The following is a 24354-nucleotide window of genomic DNA, read 5'->3' on the forward strand; positions in this document are numbered from 1 at the left end:
GGAAGAATATGATCTTTTACAAAATCCACAATGATTTTCCTAGCTTTATTATTTTGTCTTTTCCAAGTAGTTTTTTCTGCCTCATCTTCAGGAATTGAAATATCTAATTCAATAAAGGATTCGAGTTCTAATTCTTCAAGTATCATAGTAATTCGAATTTTCCAAGAGAGGAATTTCACTCCTTTGAGTTTGTCCTCCAGTCTTACATTATTTGACATATTGTTCCTTTTATTTAAAATCAAAATGATAGTCTCTCTACCAATTAGGCTCTGATACCACGTAAAGTTTACTAGATCTTAGTTGGTGGAGACTTTATCAATTAGATTCAGTCTGATTTCCTTGATTTTAATGTTAATGTTTAGCATCAGAAGAAGCAAAATATGAATTTCTTGATATACTGAAGTTACTGTTGTTTTCTATGAATCACAGAGATATAAGCATACATATATGTACATATACACATACATATGCCTACATCCCTGTTATGCTTCATGGATTATCGACGGTGTAGAGATCGTATTATTGACAGACTTCATAATGATCGAGCTCTCTATTATCGGCAAACTTCATAATGGTTGAGCTCCATATTATCGGCAAACTTTAGTATCGTGCCTTGTTAATATTATCAGGCATGTATACAAATGTTAGTTATTGACTAAACTAAACATGCCTCCAAAGAGGCATGTCTCTACGTGGCCCTTGAGCTACGTAGAGACATGACTCTTCGGAATCATGCCCTTTACTCGCATATATAAGAAAGCATGCTGCCATAGGGAAAGTATCATTACACGGCATTCAAGTACCTGCAGTCAGTATCAGTATTGTGAAACATTACTTACTATTATCAACACCATTTCATTTGTTACACAACAATTGAGAGTTACGATTACTGCTAAAGGAGAAAGATAATCAAATACATCACTCAGATCGCTGCCAAAGATAAGTAAATATATTACTGAAATTTCTACCATAGAAAAGCAAACATATTCTGCATTGTTCAAGTAAGATATTCTCTGCAAGCATTTATTTGTAATTGTTTTATCTATCATAGATCCACAATATTTAACATTATATCAGAGCTATACTGATAGGAAAACTTTTGCAAAGTATTCATTCTAATCTGAACTTCAAAAGTTAAGAGGTTTTAAATTAAAGCATTAAAATGGTGAATCATGTAAGAATAGAAGATAGGCTAGATGGAGCATCAAATTTCTCATCTTGGAAAATCAGATTATTAATAGTGCTAAGAGAAATGGAATTAGAAAAATACATTGGATCAAATTTACCCATGCCTGAAAATGAATTTGAGAAAGTAACATGGAAAAGGCATAAAAATAAAGCAATGAAGATCTTCATAGACTTAGTAAAGGATCATATACTTCCATCTATAGCTAATCTTAAAACTGCATTTGAAATGTTCTCCTCCATTCAAAATACATTTGAAATTAACAATACAAGTAGATTATTAACTTTAAAACAAGATTTACTTTATATAAAGATGAAAAGTGGAGAATCCATAACATCATATTTCTTAAGAATTATTGAATTAAAAGATCAACTTGCAACTATGCAAAATCTAGTGGATGATAAGGAACTAAGCATGATTTCTCTTAGAGGTCTTCCTCTGTCATGGGAAACCTTCATACGAGGTTTAAGTTCATGACCCGAACTTCTGAAGTTTGATCAACTAAAGAATGAATGCACTCAAGAGGAGTCTAGACTAGCTTCCAGAGGTCTAAGAGGGAGACATTCAAGCACTATACACCAAATCAAATAAGAAAAGAAAGTTTAAAAGTAACAAGAAGGATTTCAACAAAAATCACAAATTTCACAAACGTGACTGGTCCAAAGTAAGATGTTTTAAATGTAATAAGCTTGGTCACTCTTATTATGTATGTCCAGAAAAGCAGAAAATTCAAGCAGCTTTAGCAGAAGTTAAAGAAGAAAATGTTGAGAAAATGAATAAAGAAAATTATGCATTTCTTGTAGCTCTCTCAAGCGAATTAAACACTAATCACAATACCTGGATCATAGATAGTGGAGCTTGTCATCACATCACCGGATTTAAGGATAAATTTGAGACCTTCTCAAAATATGAATCAGAAGAAGTAACTATTGGAGATAATTTCTCTCACCCTATTAAAGGAATTGGTTCTTGTTCTATACAACTGAATTCTAGAATCACAATTCAACTCAAAAATGTCCTATATGTACCAAAGATCAAAAGAAATCTTGTCTCCATCTCCAGACTTGTTGATCAAGGGTACAGAATTGCATTTCAAGAAGATAGAGTTCTATCTTGGACTAAGAACTCAACTATTAAGAAAGCCATCTCCATTGGAGTCAGTGATGGAAGTCTTTATAAGCTTTGTAATAATCAAAATCCTAATTTAAACTTAACTCTTAGTAATGATAAGTCAAATTCCTTTGAAATCTGGCATAGGAGACTAGGTCATCTTAGCTTTCAAGCCTTATCATCTATAGGGAAACTAGTAAAAGGTCTACCAAATTTGGAATGGTGGAATGTAAACCAGCTGCTACCCCTATGGAAATAAATCTACACAAACTAAAAGATGATATGAACAAATCTGAGGCTGTAGACCCTACTTACTACAGACAAATTATTGGATCCCTGATGTATTTGGTCAATACTCATCCGGACATATGCTATGCAACTCACACCTTGAGATCCCTGATGTATTTGGTCAATACTTGTCTGGACATATGCTATGCAACTCACACCTTGAGTCAATTTATGTGTGCTCCTAAGAAGATACATATTTACATGCAACTAAATACATATTGAGATATCTAAAGGGTACTATTGGAATGGGATTCAAATATGACAAAGTCAACATTGAACTACTTGGATATTCAAATTCTGATTGGGCTGGAAGCTCCGTTAAGTGGAAGAGTACTTCAAGATATTGTTTCAGTCTTGAATCTGGTATGATTTCTTGGTCTAGCCAGAAACAAACTTCAGTAGCTTTGAGTTCCACCGAAGCAGAGTACATTGCGTCTTCCTTGGGTGTTAGAGAAGTTGTATGGCTATGAAAGTTGCTATCAGATCTCTTCAAAAGACATTTGAACCCCACTATGATTTATTGTGATAATCAAAGTTGTATTAAGCTTTCTTCTAATCCAATATTTCACAACCGCTCCAAACATATTGAAATTCCATTCCATTACATCAGAGATACAGTGAATCGAGAAGTTATTCAATTGGAATACATATGTACTAATGAGCAAACTGCTGATATCCTTACCAAGCCTTTTGCTAAAATGAAACTGAAATACTTCAAAGAAAAACTTGGTATGATTCATTGTAATGATAAATTTTTGAAATAAAATATTTATTTCATTTGAGTTTATGCCTCCATTGGTTACTTAATAGTATTTGATATGTAATGAAAGGTGACAATCTTTCATGGACATATTCATTTGTAGAAAATTATTTACAAGGTGACGATCTTGTAAATAATAAACCTATTATGTGCTTCTCTAGACATTTCTTAAGAGCAAGTAGAGATTATTTGGGCTTCTCTAGACATTGCTTAAGTGCAAGTAGAGATTATTTGGGCTTCTCTAGACATTGCTTAAGTACAAGTAGAGATTATATGTGCTTCTCTATGCATTGCTTAAGTGCAAGTAGAGATCATGGAAACTTAATCAGTGGCTATCTCTAGACATTGCTTAAATGCAAGTAGAGATCATTTATTGTTCATATTGTGTTGCTTATATGACAATTTATGACTTAATTAATGTTTTACTTCTCCCTAGCTAAAGAGGGAGTGTTAATGTTTAGCGTCAAAAGAAGCAAAACATGAATTTCTTGATATACTAAAGTTACTGTTGTTTTCTATGAATCATAGAGATATAAGCATACATATATGTACGTATACACATACATATGCCTACATCCCTATTATGCTTCATGGATTATCGGCAATGTAGAGATCATATTATTGACAGACTTCATAATGATCGAGCTCTCTATTATAGGCAAACTTCATAATGGTCGGGCTCCATATTATCGGCAGACTTCAATATTGTGCCTTGTTAATATTATCGGGCACGTATACAAATGTTAGTTATTGACTAAACTAAACATGTTGTTAAGTTTATTACCTGATAATCACCAAGTCTGAAAGTGCAAATCGCACTATCTCTTCTATGTTCTAAGTATCTAAGAAAGGCTTTGTATTTATACTTATAAGTTTCTCCTCTAGGCGGCGACTTTCTAGATTTCTTAATATTAAACAAAGAAACTAACACAATGTGTTTGTCATTAGTTAATGTTTGTTTATCTTGCAAATCGCTAGTTTTAGGAGTTATGAAGCTGACCAAGGAAAGGGACATGCCCTTTGAGGGTGACGTCCTTTGGTCCAGATATTTAGAGGGTTGTGAATGCAGTTTAGAAGACACACAAAAACAATAGTCTGCTCTTCTAAGTATTCTACTTCCTGCGATTTTATTTTGAGATTCTCCTCCACATTCAAAGATTGTATTTTTCAGTATTGAATCCGCATATACATAACAGTAAGTTCCTCTATACTCAGAATTCTTTGAAGACAATCTAGAATTAAAGGAAGATATCTGGGATTATAGAGAAGCATGATAAGTTCAACACTCTATTCTGCTTTTATAGAAACATTAACTACACAGAAGAGCCTAGTTGTTCGGACTAACCAATGGCGAGTGCATCGGGTCGTGCAGTTTTTTGGTCCCTCTATGTTATGTTGGCCAGTTCTTTGTTTTGTTCGCATTATCATTGTCAGGAGATTTTGCAAGAATGATTTAGGATAGTGGAGAGATGAAATAATCAAGCTATACAAACACAACCGTTCGGGTTGCCGGTCACAGCTTTCTTAATAATTGCTTTGCCCTTTCCACATATCCCATATATACCCCAGAAAATGTTTATCTTGAGGACAATTACAATTATGACTAGCTAGATTTGGGATTTTCCTTTTCTGATAAATATAAACCAGGAAGAGTTCTAATCTGTAAGAAGGAACCTTCTTGCAGTAACATCCTCCAATGCATCAAGTGTTTGGAATGTAGAAGCAGATAAACTTTGCACTACTTCCTTTTGAATTGTCCCCATCATGAAGCGATGAAAGTTGTGTAGATCGATAAAGTGTTATAATTCTGAGCAACAAAAGTTACAACATAAGTGATAAATAAATAATAAAAATAAATAAATCTGGGGGAGCTCCTCCACACAGGATTTGATGTCAAATGCAATAAGAGCATTGCGTGCTCATCCTGTGAAGCCTCTGGGGGAATTTGTTATCTTCAGTCTACTGCACGCTGCTTGGAGGCATGCATTTGTGTAGACAGTCCCCACAAGTACAGCTGCTATTCCAAAAAATACAAGACCACTCCCACAAAGAGACATGGTGGACTAGAATATGGCCTATGATCTCAAAATATATAGTAGTCGTACACTATATCTGATGTCATCATCATCTTCGCTTAAGGAAGAATTAGTAGAAAGAAAAGAGAGCGTCAAGAGGAAAAAGACATATGAGGGTATATGAATCCTTGTTATTCAGCACCTCCTTCAATGTGTGAAAGGAGTCATACTTCAACTGCAGTAGCCTTGAATCTATCCCAAGTGTGAATAATAATCAAAATAGTGGTTGTAGTTCCCAATACGGCATCAGACATTCCTATTCTATCAAAGCGATATCTATTTGGAGGAAGCACATTAACATGGTGAATGCACATGGCGGCTTCATTCGTGTTAGATTTGTCTGTCATGAGGATTATCGCAAAAGCAAAGAGTTAAGGAACTGTCAATATCATTGTGCTAGCAGCTGGGTTAATGTGAGCAGATATTATTGAAACACACATAAATAAAATTAAGTGCTTAGAATGAGATCTTTAACAAGGTTGTTGTGATTTATCTCTGCTAGTTGATATAGATAAGAGAAAGGTGGCAGCAATGATAAAGATTAATATTCCAAGGATAACTAGTGATTGGCACAAGCTGCGGATTACCTTTCAGAATCGATGATTTCCTCAGATTGAATTGTGATTGGTTGCGGGAAGCTTGTCAACGATTGTACAAATTTCTGAGCATTATAAGTTTTCTATATTATCCAGACCTGCAAATAAGATGAGAGCAAGACATGGGCTCAAGATTCAACATGCACAACGCTAAGAATACACACAATCTGTAGAAATGACACCATCTTGTTACGTCTAATGAGAAATTTATTGTCACAAATTAGTGAAAGACTACAGTTCCACTATGTTTATAACATGGAAATAGATAGTGATTTCCAGATAAGGTCATTATGATATGTGTTGTGCAATCTAATTTTGAGTCAACAGTGTTTGGTTGCTGAAACTTGAAATTTTTTTGGCTGCTTGGACACAACAATATTTTGTGGGATTTTTGTAAGCTTGTTGTTGCTCCATCTCCAAAACACATTACTCAAGGCATTTTTGATCTTCCCTCAAGTCCAAGAGGGAGTGTTAATGATTGTGGACTTAGAAAAGATGCATTCTATATAACCTTATGACTATTCAGATTATTAGTATTGATTCTCTTAGAAAGGAGGGAATAAAGTGACATCATGTTGTGACACTAAGATCATGGATATTAGCATAGTATGCCTTTCTGACAAAAGGAGAAACTAAATGATATGCAATGGCGAATTTTGACTCAGAGGGAGTAGACCATGCTTTATTTATTCCCGAGTAATAAAGAATTTGTAGCAAAAATCATAAGTATCATCTAATAAGAAGGTTATATGTCAGAGAAAGTACTTAGAAGATCAAGTTGGCTCCCCAGGATCTAGGTTATACAATCTCAGACTAAGTGTACCATGTCAAGATGGTGTATACTCATAAAGTACAAAAGCTTTCATCAAGGTTATGATGGAAAGATAAGCATCTATTCTACTTGAGCTCGTCTTTTACCTTATGTCTATAATATCTTTCATTTGTATTTTTTAAGAAGAGTATATGCCTTGATTTTGTTTTCTGAAGAATGTTCTTGTAGGAAAGAAGGTTGGATTCAAAGGGAGTCTGACATCTCATCAAGGCAACCCTGAATAAGGAGCTCAGAAGATTTGATATCCAGTAGGAGTCTTAAAAAAAAAATCTAAAGTGAGTGATCATCTGATGGGCCTACCCTTATAAACATCATGGTGTGGAAGCATTTCTCAGCATCAGTTTGCAGTAATAGAAAAGAATCTTCCAGCACGAATTTGATGTGATAGAAAATGATCTTATGGTGTTTTTTAAATCAGTAGAGGACTACTGACAAATCTTGAATAGATTCAAGATTGTGTTGTGAAAGAGACATTTCGATGTCTATGAATCACAACTTGGATAAAGAGAGAATTTAATTATTCTCTAGACTTCATCCTTAAGTACTGGAAATTAGAAAACATATATTCTTATCAAACCTCTCTAAGAGTGATCATCTTTGAAAAAATTCAGGTATGATTGAATTGTTTTGTATTCTTATGACAATTTATATTATTGTCAGGATATTGACTATTATGGGACTTCACCATTTGTGTTTGTTATTTAAGAGGTTACGGTCTCTGAAATAATGAACACGTGTATAAAGACATTATAAGAGGTGACGATCTCTAAAATAATGTTGTAACCAATAGGGAATTACTAGCAGATTTGGATGAATTTAATTATTCTTCGGATTTTATCCTGAGTAAGGCATTCTAGTAATGGATTGCTGGTAGAGTCTAGATCTTGGACGAAATTAAGATCATGTTGTGACAGTGACATTTCTAAAACTCCAGAAGTCACAACTTGGGTAAAGGGAGAATTTAATTATTCTCTAGTCTTTATCCTGAGTATTGCATTCTATGCAATACTATTATCACAAGTTCAAGTAATACTTCATATCACTAGCCTTGTCAAACATCCTGTGTTACAAGCCTAGGTGATTTGATAGTTTGTATTACGAACAATGCTTAGTGATTTGATCACAAGCTCAGGTGATAGCTTATATTACAAGATTTGTAATATGATGTGTTTTAAGATATCATTTGTATAATGATACATCATGCTTGAAATTCAAAAAGGTATAGAGTGCATATCTATGCTTAGTCATCTCTATTGATGTTGCTAGATATGTCTCTATCACTTCAAGTTAAGAGGGAGTGTTAATTCATTGTAACTTTGACAAGACAAGTGTTCTGATTTTCAGATCAGTATGATCTGGATGAATGAGTTCCCTTAAAGTATTGATCAATAAAACATATTGTCCCCTCTAAACAGATTGGCATCTTCCTTGTGGCTTTTATAAGCCTCCTTATTTACTAGTGTGGTTAGTTAGTTACTAACCATTAGTAACTCTTGGAATGGGCACCAATCTTGAGGAAACAATTATGTTGTTAATTAGGCCAACCTAGAGAGGGACATGTCCATTCAATGAACATGCCCCTTGAGTTAGGCCCCTTGGGTTAGGTATAAGGGAGGGCTAGCTCTAGATGAGTTTTAGATCATATTGTGATGTTGACATTGCTCATGGGTCACAAATTGGATAAAGGAAGAATTTTAGTATTCGCTGGGTTTATCTTGTATTCTAGTAGATCTTAAACTCAGGATCTCGTTGCGATATAGAAATACCAGTTTCTATGAGTCACAACCTGTATCTTATCACTAGTAGCAGTGATTTGTCATATCACAGATTGAGTAATATGACATTGTGTTATGTGTTCTATGATATTACACACTAAGAAGATTCAGACAAATATAGAGTATTAATTCTTGCTTATTCATCTGTATTGATGTTGCTAGATATGATATCTCTCTATGTGATTATCAAGTTAAGAGGGAGTGTTAAGTTTATAACTTGATAATCACCAAGTCTGAAAGTGCAGATCGCACTATCTCTTCTATGTTCTAAGTATCTTAGAAAGGCTTTGTATTTATACTTATAAGTTTCTCCTCTAGGAGACAACTTTCCAGATTTCTTAATATTAAACAAAGAAACTAACACAATGTGTTTGTCATTAGTTAAAGTTTGTTTATCTTGCAAATCGCCAGTTTTAGGAGGAGTTATGAAGCCGACCAAGGAAAGGGACATGCCCTTTGAGGGTGACGTCCTTTGGTCTAGATATTTAGAGGGTTGTGAATGCAGTTTAGAAGACACACAAAAACAATAGTCTGCTCTTCTAAGTATTCTACTTCCTGCAATTTTATTCTGAGATTCTCCTCCACATTAAAAGGTTGTATTTTTCAGTATTGAATCCGCATATACATAACAGTAAGTTCCTCTATACTCAGAATTCTTTGAAGACAATTCTCAGTATTGAAAGACTGGACTACAAGTCTGATTTAGAAACAAGGAATTAGCAGAGACTCTACACATGCCTCCGAAGAGGCATGTCTCTACGTGACCCTTGAGCTACATAGAGACATGACTCTTCGGAGTCATGCCCTTTACCCACATATATAAGAAAGCATGCTGCCATAGGGAAAGTATCATTACACAGCATTCAAGTACCTACAGTCAGCATCAGCATTGTGAAACATTACTTACTGTTATCAACACCATTTCATTTGTTACACAACAATTCAGAGTTACGATTACTGCTAAAGGAGAAAGATAATCAAATACATCACTGAGATCACTGCCAAAGATAAGTAAATATATTACTGCAATTTCTACCATAGAAAAGAAAATATATTCTGCATTGTTCAAGTAAGATATTCTCTGCAAGCATTTATTTGTAATTGTTTTATCTATCAAAGATCCACAATATTTAACATTAAAGGCTTCGGTATTCCTTATATAATGCTTGACTCCTTAATTTTATATGTTCTTATTGCATATGTTCTCAGATCTATATGCCACTTTTATTGATATGATCTGCAGATATAAATTGGAACTAATATATACATATTGAAGCACAACCAAGTAGGGGCATGACCCAATGTGGTCATGCCTCAACATGCATATACATCAGCACTGATTCATAATGATATTAGTTAAACCCCGATAACAATTGTAATACATAATATATGCCACAGGTATTAGTTAGACCCGATAACAATTATAATACATAACATATGCCACGGGATGTCACCCGATAACACAATCGGTGTGAATGAGTTAGAGACCATTAACAATGTCCGATAGAAATCAGTCTATTACCTATCGTTACCATGGCTTATTGGCAGTGAACAATTTATAAGATGCAATCGATATCTTCATACCCGAATGCATAAGATTATAATGATAATGCATTTAAGAATGGAAACACTGAAGTATTATAGTGACAGCAATTATAATGATATATATATATATATATCAACTACTAACTTATACGCAAATGTTTTAATACACTTAACTGCTAACATTCTTAACATGAATAACACGTGGAAAAGTGCAACAGGATAGCATTGGCTTTTAGAGGAGTCACAAAATTACTAGTACCTAGAAATACTATCAACCTATCTTTTTTGTGCAGTATTGGTGGTGTTGGTGCTTTAAAACTACAGATCTAAAACAACATCAGAATGCAAGATAAAGGTATACCTAGGGATTAGCTACTTCCCATTTTCAGCAGAACACATTTAGATTTGGACCAACTAACAAAGCAAGAGTGCTTCCTACACTTTAGGCTCTGCTAACCAAGATGGGTTTACCTAGGGATTTCAACATTTCTTCATATTTTCACATCACACATCCCTTTAGAGCAGATTTGGTCTCTTAATCTTCTTGAAATTGAAATTTACTATTGATTTACAGCAGCCAACTCTAAACTCAAAAGCTATTACAATAAGTGAATGACCAACATGTAATCCATTCTCATAGACTTTAGATAATTGATTTGATTTAAATGTGAATTATGCAGCTAAATAACTGTCTCAATTTGTATCTCAATTGATGACCAGTGCCTTATCCATTGTTACACAAAGTCATATCAGTAAATCTTGATCTATTCAATTGACTTGCAGTTAAATATATCAGTTGTTAACCTCAAATCCCATTCTTATTAAATCTCTACCATACACTTAGAAACCCTATCAATTCACAGAAGCATTTACTTAATTGCTTGATTTAAAAAGAAATATTGAATTGATATGCAACTCATCCAAGATGCACTAAACTTAATGAACTTTGTTCATTCAATCTCAAAGTGACAAATATATGAAAATGGAGACAAAATTTAAAGACACAGATATTCAGAAATATCCTTTTGTATTAATCTTCTTCAGAACAATATGCATATCTAATACAAAAATCAGAAAATAATTCAGAACTTGACAAATCTGTGATTCAATGATCCACTATATTCTCAGAATACAAAGTTGAAACAACATGAAATTAACATAAGAACTTGGATTGACTGCAAAAAAGCATTATCATTAAAATGAAACAAAAATCAGACCCTCACTCCACATCTTGGAAATCCTTTTATAGACAAGGATTGCAACAAGCTTCAAATGGGAGGACACTTGTCAAAATTTGATTTCAAAAACAAAAATACAAAGACAATTCAGATATTTTCTTTTTTACAAACATTCTTTGTACTTAGATAGAAGCGGGAAACAGTTTCAAAATTGACAGCTAGCGCCAGATCTTTAAGTACAGTCCTTGTTTTCTTCGTCAGTGTATCCATAGCAAACCCATGCAAAAGTAAGATAACCTGTTATGATGACTTGTCCTTCCTCTATTTTGTCCTCTTATATGCCTATCAGTTTGACTTCTAACTTCTTCCCTTGGGCAAAGCCTTAATTACTCTGACTGCTTCCCACACACATAAATCTCTCTTTTTGTTGGCCATTCAGTACCTCTAACTTCATCCAAATCACTAACTACTTATTCCACCTGGCATCTGTTATGGCTCTTGACTCGGTTACAAACCGGTTCATATCAATTTCTACTTTGAAGAGAGAATCAATCAAATCATTGAAAGCAACATTATCTGTATCACCATCAAAAGTGGTTGTTACTCCTTCTAAAGCTAATATCGAGTCAAAAGAATTTGACCATTCCTGCCAGTCTTTTAACTTATTGTCAGCATCGAAAATTGGTGGGATGTAAGAATTAATTCCCCTTATAAGAATCTTCATTTTACTCTGCACAATTTGCAACTTACTAGTAAAGAAACCAATTAACTCTTTTACTATCTCCAAACCTTCCTTTACTGTAAAAATCTTATCAAGCAAATCAGGCTTCTTTGCCATTAACAAAATTAATCTTTAAAAAAATTGAATATATGGTCCCCATTGGTTAAAAATAGGTGACAGCCATAATAGTGCTTCATTGCATATATGCCCAACACTTTACAGAGAAATGAAAAGGCTATGTGCTTGTTGAGAGATCTTCTTCAAAGTGCCTATATTGTGGCCTATCATACCTTTTAAAACATTTGTTCTTATTCCATCACCTTGCTGTGGAGCCTCAACATCAATACTCATCCCCTTAAGCTCAAAATCAATCTATACTTGTTTTGTAGTATGAGTTGTCTCCTAAGTAGTCTTTGCTAGTTCCTCAATCCTGACTTCTACTCTGCTCTCCTCTATTGCCTTGGGCTGATCCTTTAAAAATTCCACTTCAGCTTCTAGCTCCTTAGCCTTTAACTCTAAATCATTGATTCTCTACCCATAGACATAGCTCTTTTTGAGCTCTTCCTCATACAATTTTCTAATGTCAATGTAATCATGGAAGATCTTGGCTAGCCTAGTCTCAATATCTTCAACCTTGGCCTCATTCATCAATGAAAATGTTTCAAGGCCTTAGAGACTTCTGTACTAGAAGTGTTATGCATAGTCCATAATATCATATTGCCTTGAGCAGTGCTTTGAATGTCCATTAGCTTTAACTTGTTTGTTTCAGGTGCCATGCTCCACATTGCCAAGGACTTAGAGTCTATGTTGAATCCTAACCCTCTTTGGAAACCATCAACACCAAATGGCTCATATCAAATTGCATTATCTTGTCTTCTGATTTGATACAACACGAATGCTTGCTCAAGATCCCAACCAAGCACCAAAAGCATTCCACTCCTTTGTACAAGGTCTCTAGCCTCTGTAGGAGTCATTTTCTCACTTTCAAGATCATATGCCTACAATTATCTACAAGTTCTTGAATCTTCTCCTTAGATTCACCTGGCTTGAGTTTCAAGACCAACTCACTTTGTTTCACTTTGTGTAGGAAACTTTTAAACTAAGCAGATTTCAAAAATTCATCATCTTCAATGAACTTTTCTGCCTAGATGATCGTATCATCCACCCTGGTTGCTGTCAATTGTAAGTCAGTCAGAGAATTTTCTGTTGTTGTTACTCTTTCCTACAAATAATTTTGCCTTAAATCAGCAAAATATTGATTCTTACCAGGCATCAGTTGTAGTGTCCTCTGTTTCACCTTATTAGGTACTTGGACAACTTTTGGCCTTTTGTTGCCCTTGGCTACCCATACCACTACTGTTGGCTCCTCTTCAACTTCCAAAAATACATTAGGCTCAGGGGACTCAAGGTTTAACCTCCCTTCTTCACCTACTAGCTCCTCAGGCATTTGTGCCATGATATCATCATAATAATCAACCATCTTCTTTAGCCTATAGGGGTATGGGACATCTAAGTAAAAACCCTTGAAATTTGGATTTGTCCTCTTCAATTCGTTCTCCACCCTCAAGATGTCATCATATTTTCTTAATCTTTCTATGGCTTCCCCTTCAGCTACAATGTTTGTAATTAAATCCCCAAGGGGCAATTCCCTAGTACTAGGCAACACATAACCTCTGATCCCTTTCAAGGTATTTCTCATGAAATTTTCTAGATCATAGATTCTATATGGGGCAGTAGATTAATTATAATGCCTAAGGAATGCATGAATTTGATCTAGAGATTCTTTTCCAATTGAAAAGTCTCCTATCCTGAAACATCTACATAAAAAGGTGCCCTTGGGCAATTTTGGCCTTAAGTACTCCCTATCTACCATGATCAACTGCCATAGAAATTCAATGATTGCAAGCCTAGGAGGGATACGTGAGGTGGCTGAGGACATGCATAAACTCTCATAAGAGAAAAAGTTTGGAGCAAGAAGATGTCACCCCAATTATGATCTAATCTCTTCTGTTCAGGCAAGAGGGTTGTTCTTAATAAACTTTTCAGAATTTCAGGGGCCCTAAAGAAATTGTGGTCTAACATTTTCATTATTACTACACTAAAATTATTGAAAAAAGAAACAGAATCAGAGTAATGGTAGTATCTATCCAATGGTAGTATCTATCCCATACCCGTGTCCATAGTTGTACTGGCAACTCTCCATTTTCATCAGATGTCTAATCAATGAAATCTAGAATAATGTATCCCACATTTTTGTACAAGATAAGATGCATCAACAATGAATAATGGTGGAATTTGAAATTCCCCAATTCTCCTCTCTGTGTTGATTGAATCTGTATTTGCATCTTCTCAATGATGTAACCCACGCAATCATACTCTACATTGTGGAAGGGATTCTACACATCTAGAGCTATAATATATATTGATCCAAACATCATATTAGAGCCATCACTTCCCACTACCTTGTGAACACAATACACAGTTTTCTGAAAGTAATTCTAGAACTTGTTCACAGGCATCATTTTCTCTACCTTCTTAGGAAAATCTCCTACCCTTTTGAGGTCCATAGAGACATGATGCATCATCACTCTTCCAATGTAAGAACTCACATTTCTTTTGAAGTTTCCTTAAAGCTCATCTACATCAATTGGGACACTCATCTAACCTTCCAGTCCAAAAGTTTCAATGAATGAAGCACAATCCAATGTACACAAAATACTCCTGTTGTGTTTGTGGAATGATTTGGTTGCTGGATTGTATGATTTGATTAGGGCTTTCATAAAAATCAACATCCACATGTACCTCTGGGAATAGTAGCTTCGCCATATTTCTTCTCCATGGGTTGTAGATGGAGATCTTCTCGAACCTGTTGTTGTAAAAATATCTGAACTCGTATCCCTTTACACCAAGGCAAATTGTATCTCTGTAGAACGAGTACGGGTCTCTAAAATCATGATCATTTGCAGAGATGGCATTTGACAACCTTGAGAATAGCTTTATCCATTCATCTGCATATTTATTTGGCCTTCTCTGTCGAGTTTTTCATCCTTTTGAGGTTGATGTTTCTACAAGTTCCATGCCTTTAGCTTGGATATCTTCTACCTCCTTTTTCTAACATCTTGTCTACAAATAAGATCTAAAAGCTCTGCAACTTCTCAAAGTCTTCGTGCTTTGTAAATGGTACTTTGTTTCAGCCTGGAAAATGTCTTTTATGCACTGTGTACTTCATCAACTTCTTTGTTGCATTGATTTCCTGCATGCACGAGCTTTAATTCTTAGTATTTCTATCACCTGGAGCATTGACTTAATTATCCAACTTAGCACTTTATCGTATTTTTAAAACCTTATTAGTTGAAACCTTTCTGTCCTTTTCTAGTTTAGAGAAAGCAAAAATATTTTTCATGTCATATTTAGGGCTTGCAATCTTACACCTTTTATTTGAAATTCAAACCCTCCATAGCCCCGGGAGCTTTTCTTCTAACTTTTATCTTAACCCTCCCACCATATGTTATCAATTACCCTTATTGTTTACCGTAACCCCAGAGGCCCTAACTTTAGCTTTACTTTAGTCTCTCGATCATACGCTCGACTCTTTATCGTGGCTTCGGGACCCTTCTTATTTCATCTTCCGAACTTACGCTTTGCCTTATTTTGTAGCTGTGTGAGTCTTTATATCTCACCTTGCGATTGTACGATCTTTCGCTTTTTGTATCCCCAAAAGACTTTATTCACATGTGCTCAATTCTACTACACTTATGCGTTAAGCCCCACATTGGAAGATCGTGAGCATTATATGACTTGAAACTCTACACTTCACGATCTCATGCTTCTGATCTACATGTATGGTCAAGACTCCATAGAAAACATTTACGCTTTTATGCTACTCCTTTCATCATAAGATCATAACACCTGCTGATCTTCATGAAAAACACTTACGATGCTACGCTCTTAACATGAGCGTAAGAGCGGAACCTATGTAAAACACTTATACACCTTTACACTTGTGTTAGATATCGTGATATCGGGAGACCCATGAATTTCCACTTACGAACTTGTGCTAAACCCCCTTACCGTAACATTAGGAGACTGAAAACCTAAGACTTACGACTGTACACTAATAACTTTGATTGTGAGATCATAAAGAGAAAAGGAAAGTTTGAAAATCGATTGCGATCTCCCACTAGACACAGAACCTAGGGTTAAAACCAACCCAATCATGGAATAAGAAACTTTGCAATGGTTAAGCATAGGACACAAGTCTTAGAACATTTGTATGATTCTAGGTTAAGGAAAAATTTCAAAATGAAATACCTGCTAGGTTAAGGTTTTTATAGAAAAATTGACAACAATATATGAGAAACCCTAGTTGCATAAAACTCTTCATGACATTTTCACAATATATTTTAAGTATTTTAACACAGTGAAAATATAGGCTATCAGATCATTCTAGAAAATTCAGTACCCTACTTTATTAAAGTCAGGTGGCTTGAGGAAAGTTTCAAAGGAATTTTAGGGGAGACAAAAAAAAATTCAGTTAGATGGCAGTTTGGTCAGCTAAAAAGCCAACACAAGTGGAGAAAAAGGTATCTTTTCAAAGTCATGTTTCTATTAGCACTTCCCATTACAATGACTACACATTAAGTTTCAAGGCTTGGGAGAGGGACCATGGGAGTACTCAGAGTTGCATCCATAGAGAACAGTCTATCAGCAGCTTACAAGTGTCCCTGTAAATTGAATGCAACATGATTTTTGATAAATAAATAAAATAATCATTCATGTTGAATCATTGTTGTGAACACCTCCAATTTGGATGAGTAGTAAGATGTTAATTTATATGATATATCTTTAAGTTATCCACATTATGTGAGAAATTGATGAAAAATCATACACAAAGGACAAACTGAATACATTGAGAAACAAAAACAAGATCAGTGGCATTTCATCAAATACTAATAAAAGTATTATAAAAAAAAAATCCAGCTCATTTCAAAGTCCAAAATCTTCACATGCTATTCTAAATTGTTACATCCCTATTTTTGCTTAAAAATAAAATGCTCTTTATAGTCATTGTGAACTTCATGTGAAGCGAGTTGATTTGGTTAAGTTAGTTAATCGTTATGGTTCATGTGAAATGGAAGTGTTGGTTATCTATTATAAATTCATGGGATTTGGAATATGGTTAATCGTTATGATGTCATATGAATTGGAAAAGGATAGCTAATATTAATACTTGTTAAAGTAAATTTGAGTTAATTAAATGATGAGAAATATGTTATTACCATGGTAGATTTCTTCTTGCAGGTATGCGATGAAGGGGGGGATGCATTGCTAGAAAAGGAGAGGGCACGAGGGCACCACCTACCATTGAGCTAACAGGTATGTGTCCTAAACCACCTTGGTTAAGGGAAACACCGGACTAGGCAACAAGGGGATACCAAGTAATCACCATGAGCTAAAATGGTCTACATATTTAATAAGATGATAAGATAAATAAATGGAACTAAATTGTTACCTTTATATATAATGATATGAACTTCAAAGCTTCCTATAATAACTAACGCGTCCTAATATAACGATATCATGGTACCTATATATACTTGTACATGTATGTACATATATATATATATATGTATATATGCGTAATTCAAATGAGACATACATGAGCGTATACACCCACTTAAAATAAGACGTATACCCAACATAAGTATGCTTACAATATCACATATATATACATATGCATGTACACATGCATATATGAGTATAGATAGATATAGGGTGGAATCCTTATATTAATACCTTGTGAGTGGAATTATTATTTTCCAATTTTTGGCTATGTTTTAATCATAGTAATATGGGTATGCATCCCCCCCCCGCTTTTTTCCCCCACGCACCAAGGACGAGGACACACCGAGGACTTGGGGACTCTGTTCCCCTGTCCCCAGCGGCATCACCAGATTCCACCACCTCCACTGAGGATGGGTGGACGTCTGGTGTTAACTATTTTCTGATTTGACTGTTTATGTTCAATGTTCGATGTTCCAATATAATGCAATATTCAAGTATTTACTCTTTTACATCTTTATATCTTATATTACAATACATGTTTTCATAACTAGCATTTTAAGTACCATATGTATAGTATATAGTATATAGTATATACAACCCCCTACCGTCGTCTCCAAATTAAGGCCCCTCTATCCCCCAGTCCTAAAAACTTGTCCCCCCATTCCCTCATCCCCCCATCCCCCAGGGCGGTGTAACTATGGTTTTAATTATAGTTCATGTCATCGGCCCTCTTTATTATTGTTTTCAAGCAGCCTCTTAAATACTTTTTCTTCTTTTGAAATAGCCACATATGCTATTGGCCCCTTTAGAGGCTCTTAAATGTAACTCTTAATGTTGCAACCTTTCTCATCTTGCTTGTAACCAAGCATGCTCGTGACAACAAGAAAATGATCTTCTCTAATGCGATTCATATATAATAGCAGGGGCGTCCGCATATGCTACCTTTTGTGAGTTCCCTATCTCTGCAGGCTTCATACGCCCGTGCTCCTTATCCACAATAGAATTCATATTACTCTGCTTTGATTTTGTTCATTCAATGTCGTGCATATAATTGCAATAGCATTTCATACTTCATAAGCTTGTTGTAAATTGCATATTTTGTGTTGTGCTCTTATTGTTGTTAACAATCATATCTCGTTGTCTCTTATAAGATTGCAACTACAGTGTCATGGGATTGCACTTCTGATTCTTGCATATTCAGCGTGTTCCTTGACAACAAATCATTTGTACCCATGTTGCTAGAAGCTACAAGCAAGGAGCCATATCATGTAATCCAGCTTTCATTTGCGCTTGAGGGTGATAATACCTTTGTCAAGTTGTGCATTCTTTCTAAGTCCTCTTACTATTTTGTTATATTTAAAGGGGTCTGAAAGTTCTCATTTGGAATTCATAATGAAATATTGTTATGTATTATATAGAGCCAGATGGATTAGCTCTAAAATGAATGTCTTGTTTGCAAAAGATTATAGCATAAAGCTTGCATAAGGATCACATTTAATTATTGCATACTATTATGATTGTTCTTTCAAAACTTAAATCAGAATTGGAAGGATATCTAACCCTATGCAATTACTTATACAGAGGCATCCTCAATATGCCTCCAAGATAAGAAGCACTCTCAGTGAGTTAAGGGAATTGATAATAATTAACATGCTCTCATTATGTAAATATCCGTCATAAGCCCAAGATGGGCAGAAAGTGACTAACTCAAATAAACCATGATTGTTCAAGGATATAGACAACAATATCGAGATTCATCAAGGATGAACAGCAAGGTCGAGATGAAGAATATGGGCTGCTAGTATATGAACAATGAGTTATACCTGCAACATAAAATGAAGAAATCAGAATTTATAAGAAGTTAATGAACTTAACAAGTATTATAGACAAAGTCTGCTCCCGGTGATCAAGGGGTACTGATCTTGTTGTCAGGTCAAGCGGTGGCTGATTGAGCACATAGTGTCCATTTAAAATCCCTAGCCAAGGTAGGTTTAGTGGCATGCTTCTTCTTGTGATCACTAGAGGTCAGCGTTGCTGGCAGTTGGATAGACGGGTTGATGGGAAGGACTCCATAGCCTAGCTGGTTGTCTAGCCAACATTGTAACACCAGGATGCTCAGTGGTAGGACAGGAGTGTCCCATGCCTAATCTCGGGTAGGGAGGGTCTTTCTTAGCTGAGATTGTGTGGGGATACTTAAGAGTTTGCGGTTGGGAGGTTAAGCCCCTAACAATGCTTCTCCTCTCCACCAGATGTCAAGACTTGCACAAGATAGGGATATGTTCCACATTCAAGTTATCTTCTTAAAATGGGAATTTTATGTATTTCATTTTTAGTTGAGGATATGTTAGTAGGTTAATATTGTTAGATCAGTTACTCTCTTTCCATGTACTAGGATTCATTTATTCCATTATAGTCGTTGATCCCTTTCATTTAATGTGTAGAGTGGTTATTATAGCTGTTTCATGTGAATATGAAAGATATTGTTTATTTTGTTTATAATTAATTGATTATTTATGGGAAATTTTAGCATGCTACATAAACATGCAAAGAGTTGTGGCGAGTTTTGAGATAACTGATCCACTGCCATGGAATTTCATTAATTTTTTATTGATCCCAGTAAAAAATCAAGACAAGTTGCATGTGCTAAGGGACCGATCAGACACCTTTTGACAATTGATTGAAGTGGAGGTAGCTCATTCGGGTTCTCACCACAAGATTAATCAACCATTGCCTAAAACAATTCCTTTCCTTTATCTCAATCTCCTAAATATATGCCAACAAGTCACAAATCATTGATGATGATAAAGTTTCATTTAAATATGCTTGAGGAGGTGTCCCAAAAATAGGTCTAAACCACCCTTCCACCATAATCTAGTTATACCATATTAGTGAGGATCAAAAAACTCAAATGTGATAAGATGTTTTGCTTGGAATCACAACTTCTTGTGTCTTGTCTCCAACAAACTTGCCAAAAATTGATAGTGTTTTGATTTGTCACTTTCATAACAAAACAAAACAAATAGTATGACAGTTCTTCAAGTTGTAAAGGGAAGCTCCTTAGGATCTAACTATGTCTAAAACCAACATAATTTACAAATATCCACAATCCAAATATTATCCCTTGATGTTTTCTTAAATGCAAAGTTTAACTCAACTATGTTATCACCCTGGATGTAATACCAAACTGTCATTAGGCTAAGACTGCAGCAAGATTTACAAATGCAAGGAGAACTACCCAACCAAAGTAGAAAATGACATGAAAAGTTAACAATCTATCAATTGACACCTCTACATGAAATATTTCTAGCAACTGAACTGTACTATGGAAACAAAAATTGACACCTCACCAGTTGTAGTTCATTTGCATCCATAATGGCTTCACAAAAGTTGAAATCTTACCATTTGTCAAGAACACAAAAGGCACTCGTAGTTCAGCTGCATCAATAAAAAGTAAAGTTATTTGAATGTTCAAAAAATGTGAAACTTCCACTTAATAGCTAGAAAAGCCATATTCTCAGTATACATCATATTTGATGGAATGTTCATAAGTGAATGATTTTCTCTAAAAGCTCAAACTTATGCACAAAGAAGCACCATGCTCTTGAAAAATAAAGGCACAAAACTGATGGTGTGCCCACAGCAATTCAACCATAAAATTAACCCAAAAAACTTAAAAATTTTGGAAAAAGTATCTACTTGTGTTTGTCAAATATTGAACCAAAAGATTTTAACCAAACAAGCGGCATCAAGAAATTATTTCAGCACAGAAATGATGTCATGATGTGGAGAAGTAATCTAAAATGCATCCATCTTCTTATGATAAACTTTTCATAAATCATTGTTGAATACATAACCTAGCTTTCCAAGTAAAGACACTACCATGGAACGGCCCTCTTTTCAGTTTTAGTCAATTGATAAAGTTTATGTGCGATTAGCCATCTTATGCCTTAATACTTTCTTTCTTCTACTAGTTCCATATTGGCCTGTGATTGGTAAAAAAAACTACTACAGGTATCCTTGTAAATTTTGTTAAAACAATAAATGTGATTCAAAAGCAGATCTTGAATGATGCAAACCAGCTCCTCAAACTCAGGAGGTAAGAAAAGGAATTCTTGAGGAGAAAAAGTCTGATTGATGACGTGGTGAAGATTATTCATGATGCCTTACATTCATATTGATGCATCTTTTACCCTGGAACAGCAATTCAAACTACTGACGGACTCATTCAAAGATCACTCTACACACCTTGAACAAAAAGCTTAAGAGGTCATAATGAAGATGAATGATGAAAGGAAAGTTAAGAGATGTAACAAGTGCACTAATGCTCATACCATGCTGCAAGAAAATCTAAAGAAGGTTAGAGTGTGTGTCAAGAATACTACAAATCTATTCAAGTATAGTTTGAAATGGCAAGACTCTACCAAGCACATAAAAGCACAAATGGACTGAATTGAAACCCATATTTTGCTGATGGACACGTGATTTAGAGGAAGACAATGATGTCTCTCGTGTTGCAGATTAGTCAACTTCATTCTCTGCTAGATATTTTACAAAAGAAAACAAATCAAATTAAAAAAGAATTTCTTCTATTAAGGGAAGCGATTGATCAAACGATGGTGACTTTATCTTAGGTTTCGAAAGGCGCATAATAGATTGAGAAGAAAATGCAGAAAATAGATAATGTTGATATTGCAAAAGATCTTGTCTTGCAATTTAATGTCAGAATAGGATTCTGTCTTTAACCATTTCCTCATGGGAATCTACTTTTGGATTGTTGAAGATACAATATAATGGCATATTACTTGACGTATAAGACCTAATTTTGGTGGTAAGACATTTTTGGATCTGTATATACACTGGCAAATGAGGAATACAGTTTTGATTTCTATTGCATTCATTTTTGGTGCATTCCCCGAGGGGGAATCAATAGGGATGGGGGAAGCTAATGTAAATATTGAAGTCATGAATTGCAAAGAAGGATATGTGGGTCTAGTTATAGATATGACTTTTCATATTACAGGGAGTAATGTATGGTCACACAAAGTACGTACAGTGTTTTAGAGGACACCCTTTGTCCTTTATGTCAAGGGGGAGAAATATATGACGTTTTGAAGAGTCCACAAGTGTTTGTCATAAGTGACGAAGGGGGTATTGATGCAAATATGTATGTTCGGTTGCCATTAATGTCAAACTTGACATTGATGTCAACTATGGTCCAAAAGGTGTGTCAGCAGTATTTCTACCTGTTCCGGAGTGGTACAGTGACAGCAGTGTGTATATGTTAGTTTGGATAAATGCAGATTGATGGAGACGATTATTGAAGGTGTTTTCGGATTTCTCAAGTCTTATCCAGAGTTTTGGAGAAGGTTCCAGGTGTCTGCTCACGAAGATGGCTAAGCTTGATTGCTCTGGTGATGGTGCAATAATAATGACAATGATTTTGGATCAAGCGGAAGGTAAGATTACATGGAACAATGTCTGAAACATCTTATTTCCCTTCTGTGCACTTTGGAGATTGAGTTTGGAGCCAACAGCTTGTGTTACACGCTACATCTTATTAGGCTGATGTTATGGACAATACTGTGGATAAAAAAAAGGTAGATATCCTTTGGCAATTGAGGTATGTAATATAGTGAATGAGTTGTGTATGAGATATTGTAAACTGCAAAGGTGTGAATGGGCAGACAAGAAGAGATGAAAACAGATATTGATGTATGAGCAGTAAAATGAATAAAGAACTGTAATCGGCACTTTTGAGAATGAACATCTAACCAGTTCAAGCAGTATAGTTCCTTGTAATCATTTGCATTGTACCTTGCCCTGAAGAAACTGATCTTTAATGATTCACGAGTCCTTGTATCTTTCCATAAGGTTGTGTGTCTAAGTTTGCAAGTCCGCTTCAAAAACAAAGGGCTCCTTGGCCTTTGACCTAAAAGATTGCAATTTGTTCTTTGCATATCGAGTGTAATTCTCACCATGGTTTTCCCCATATTGTGTTTTCCATGTAAAAATCCTCGTTTTATGCATCTTACTCTTTTTGTTTCAGTTATTTACTTCTGCACATAAGTTGAATGGAATGAATAGTTAAATTTTTATTCAAGCTAATTCACCATCCTCCCACAGCATCAGTTGAAAGAAGATTCATTTGAAAGAAGAAAATAAACATCTTCTTGGGACCATTGAAAAGATGGATAACCTTTCTCAAAGATTTGATCCTATTTCTACATCTTTCCTAAGCACACTAGTGGATGGAGCGGAAGGTCAAAATCATTGACAATTTGTGCATCAGCATAGAATCACAAGGTGTGCAAGTGATTTGAAGTGCTTACTTGGTATTGAAGCATGAACGGGAGATAATATCATAATAGCCAAGTTCAATGAGCTCTTTACATCATTCAACCAACAGCTCAAGATTCTTGATGGGGATCTAGATGTTTAGAGGAGCACGACAGAAGTTGATCTAGATATTCTATGCAAGTGTGAGATCATCTCTTCACCAAAGGCATATTATGCCTATTTGCATTTAATGGTCAACAAGGAACAAGTTATGCAGGGGCTAGTACTAGAAATCAAGACAATGGTGGATCACTGGAACACATGGTCAACAAACGCTTTCAAGAGCTGGCATGCAAGTAATAGTTGAAAATGATGAGCTGAACAAGGAAGAAGATGAATTGACAGAGGCCACGAAAGTTATTTGTCTACAGCTTGAGGCGGATAATT

The 24354-nt window shown here is 35.1% G+C and overlaps 1 protein-coding gene across 1 annotated transcript in view; it reads right to left on the reverse strand.

The window, feature by feature from the left end:
- Positions 1–24354, reverse strand: part of LOC149539185 (hydrolase family protein / HAD-superfamily protein) — a 193216-nt gene that overhangs the window by 128923 nt on the left and 39939 nt on the right. The window contains exon 3 of the mRNA XM_089800509.1: positions 21031–21066. Coding sequence (XP_089656635.1) covers positions 21031–21066 — 36 coding nt within the window. The remainder of the gene's footprint in view (positions 1–21030; positions 21067–24354) is intronic.

This window comes from Cupressus sempervirens, chromosome 9, assembly GCF_028749045.1.
Source record: "Cupressus sempervirens isolate cs-2001-9-10 chromosome 9, ASM2874904v1, whole genome shotgun sequence".
In the NCBI taxonomy this organism is placed as follows: domain Eukaryota; kingdom Viridiplantae; phylum Streptophyta; class Pinopsida; order Cupressales; family Cupressaceae; genus Cupressus; species Cupressus sempervirens.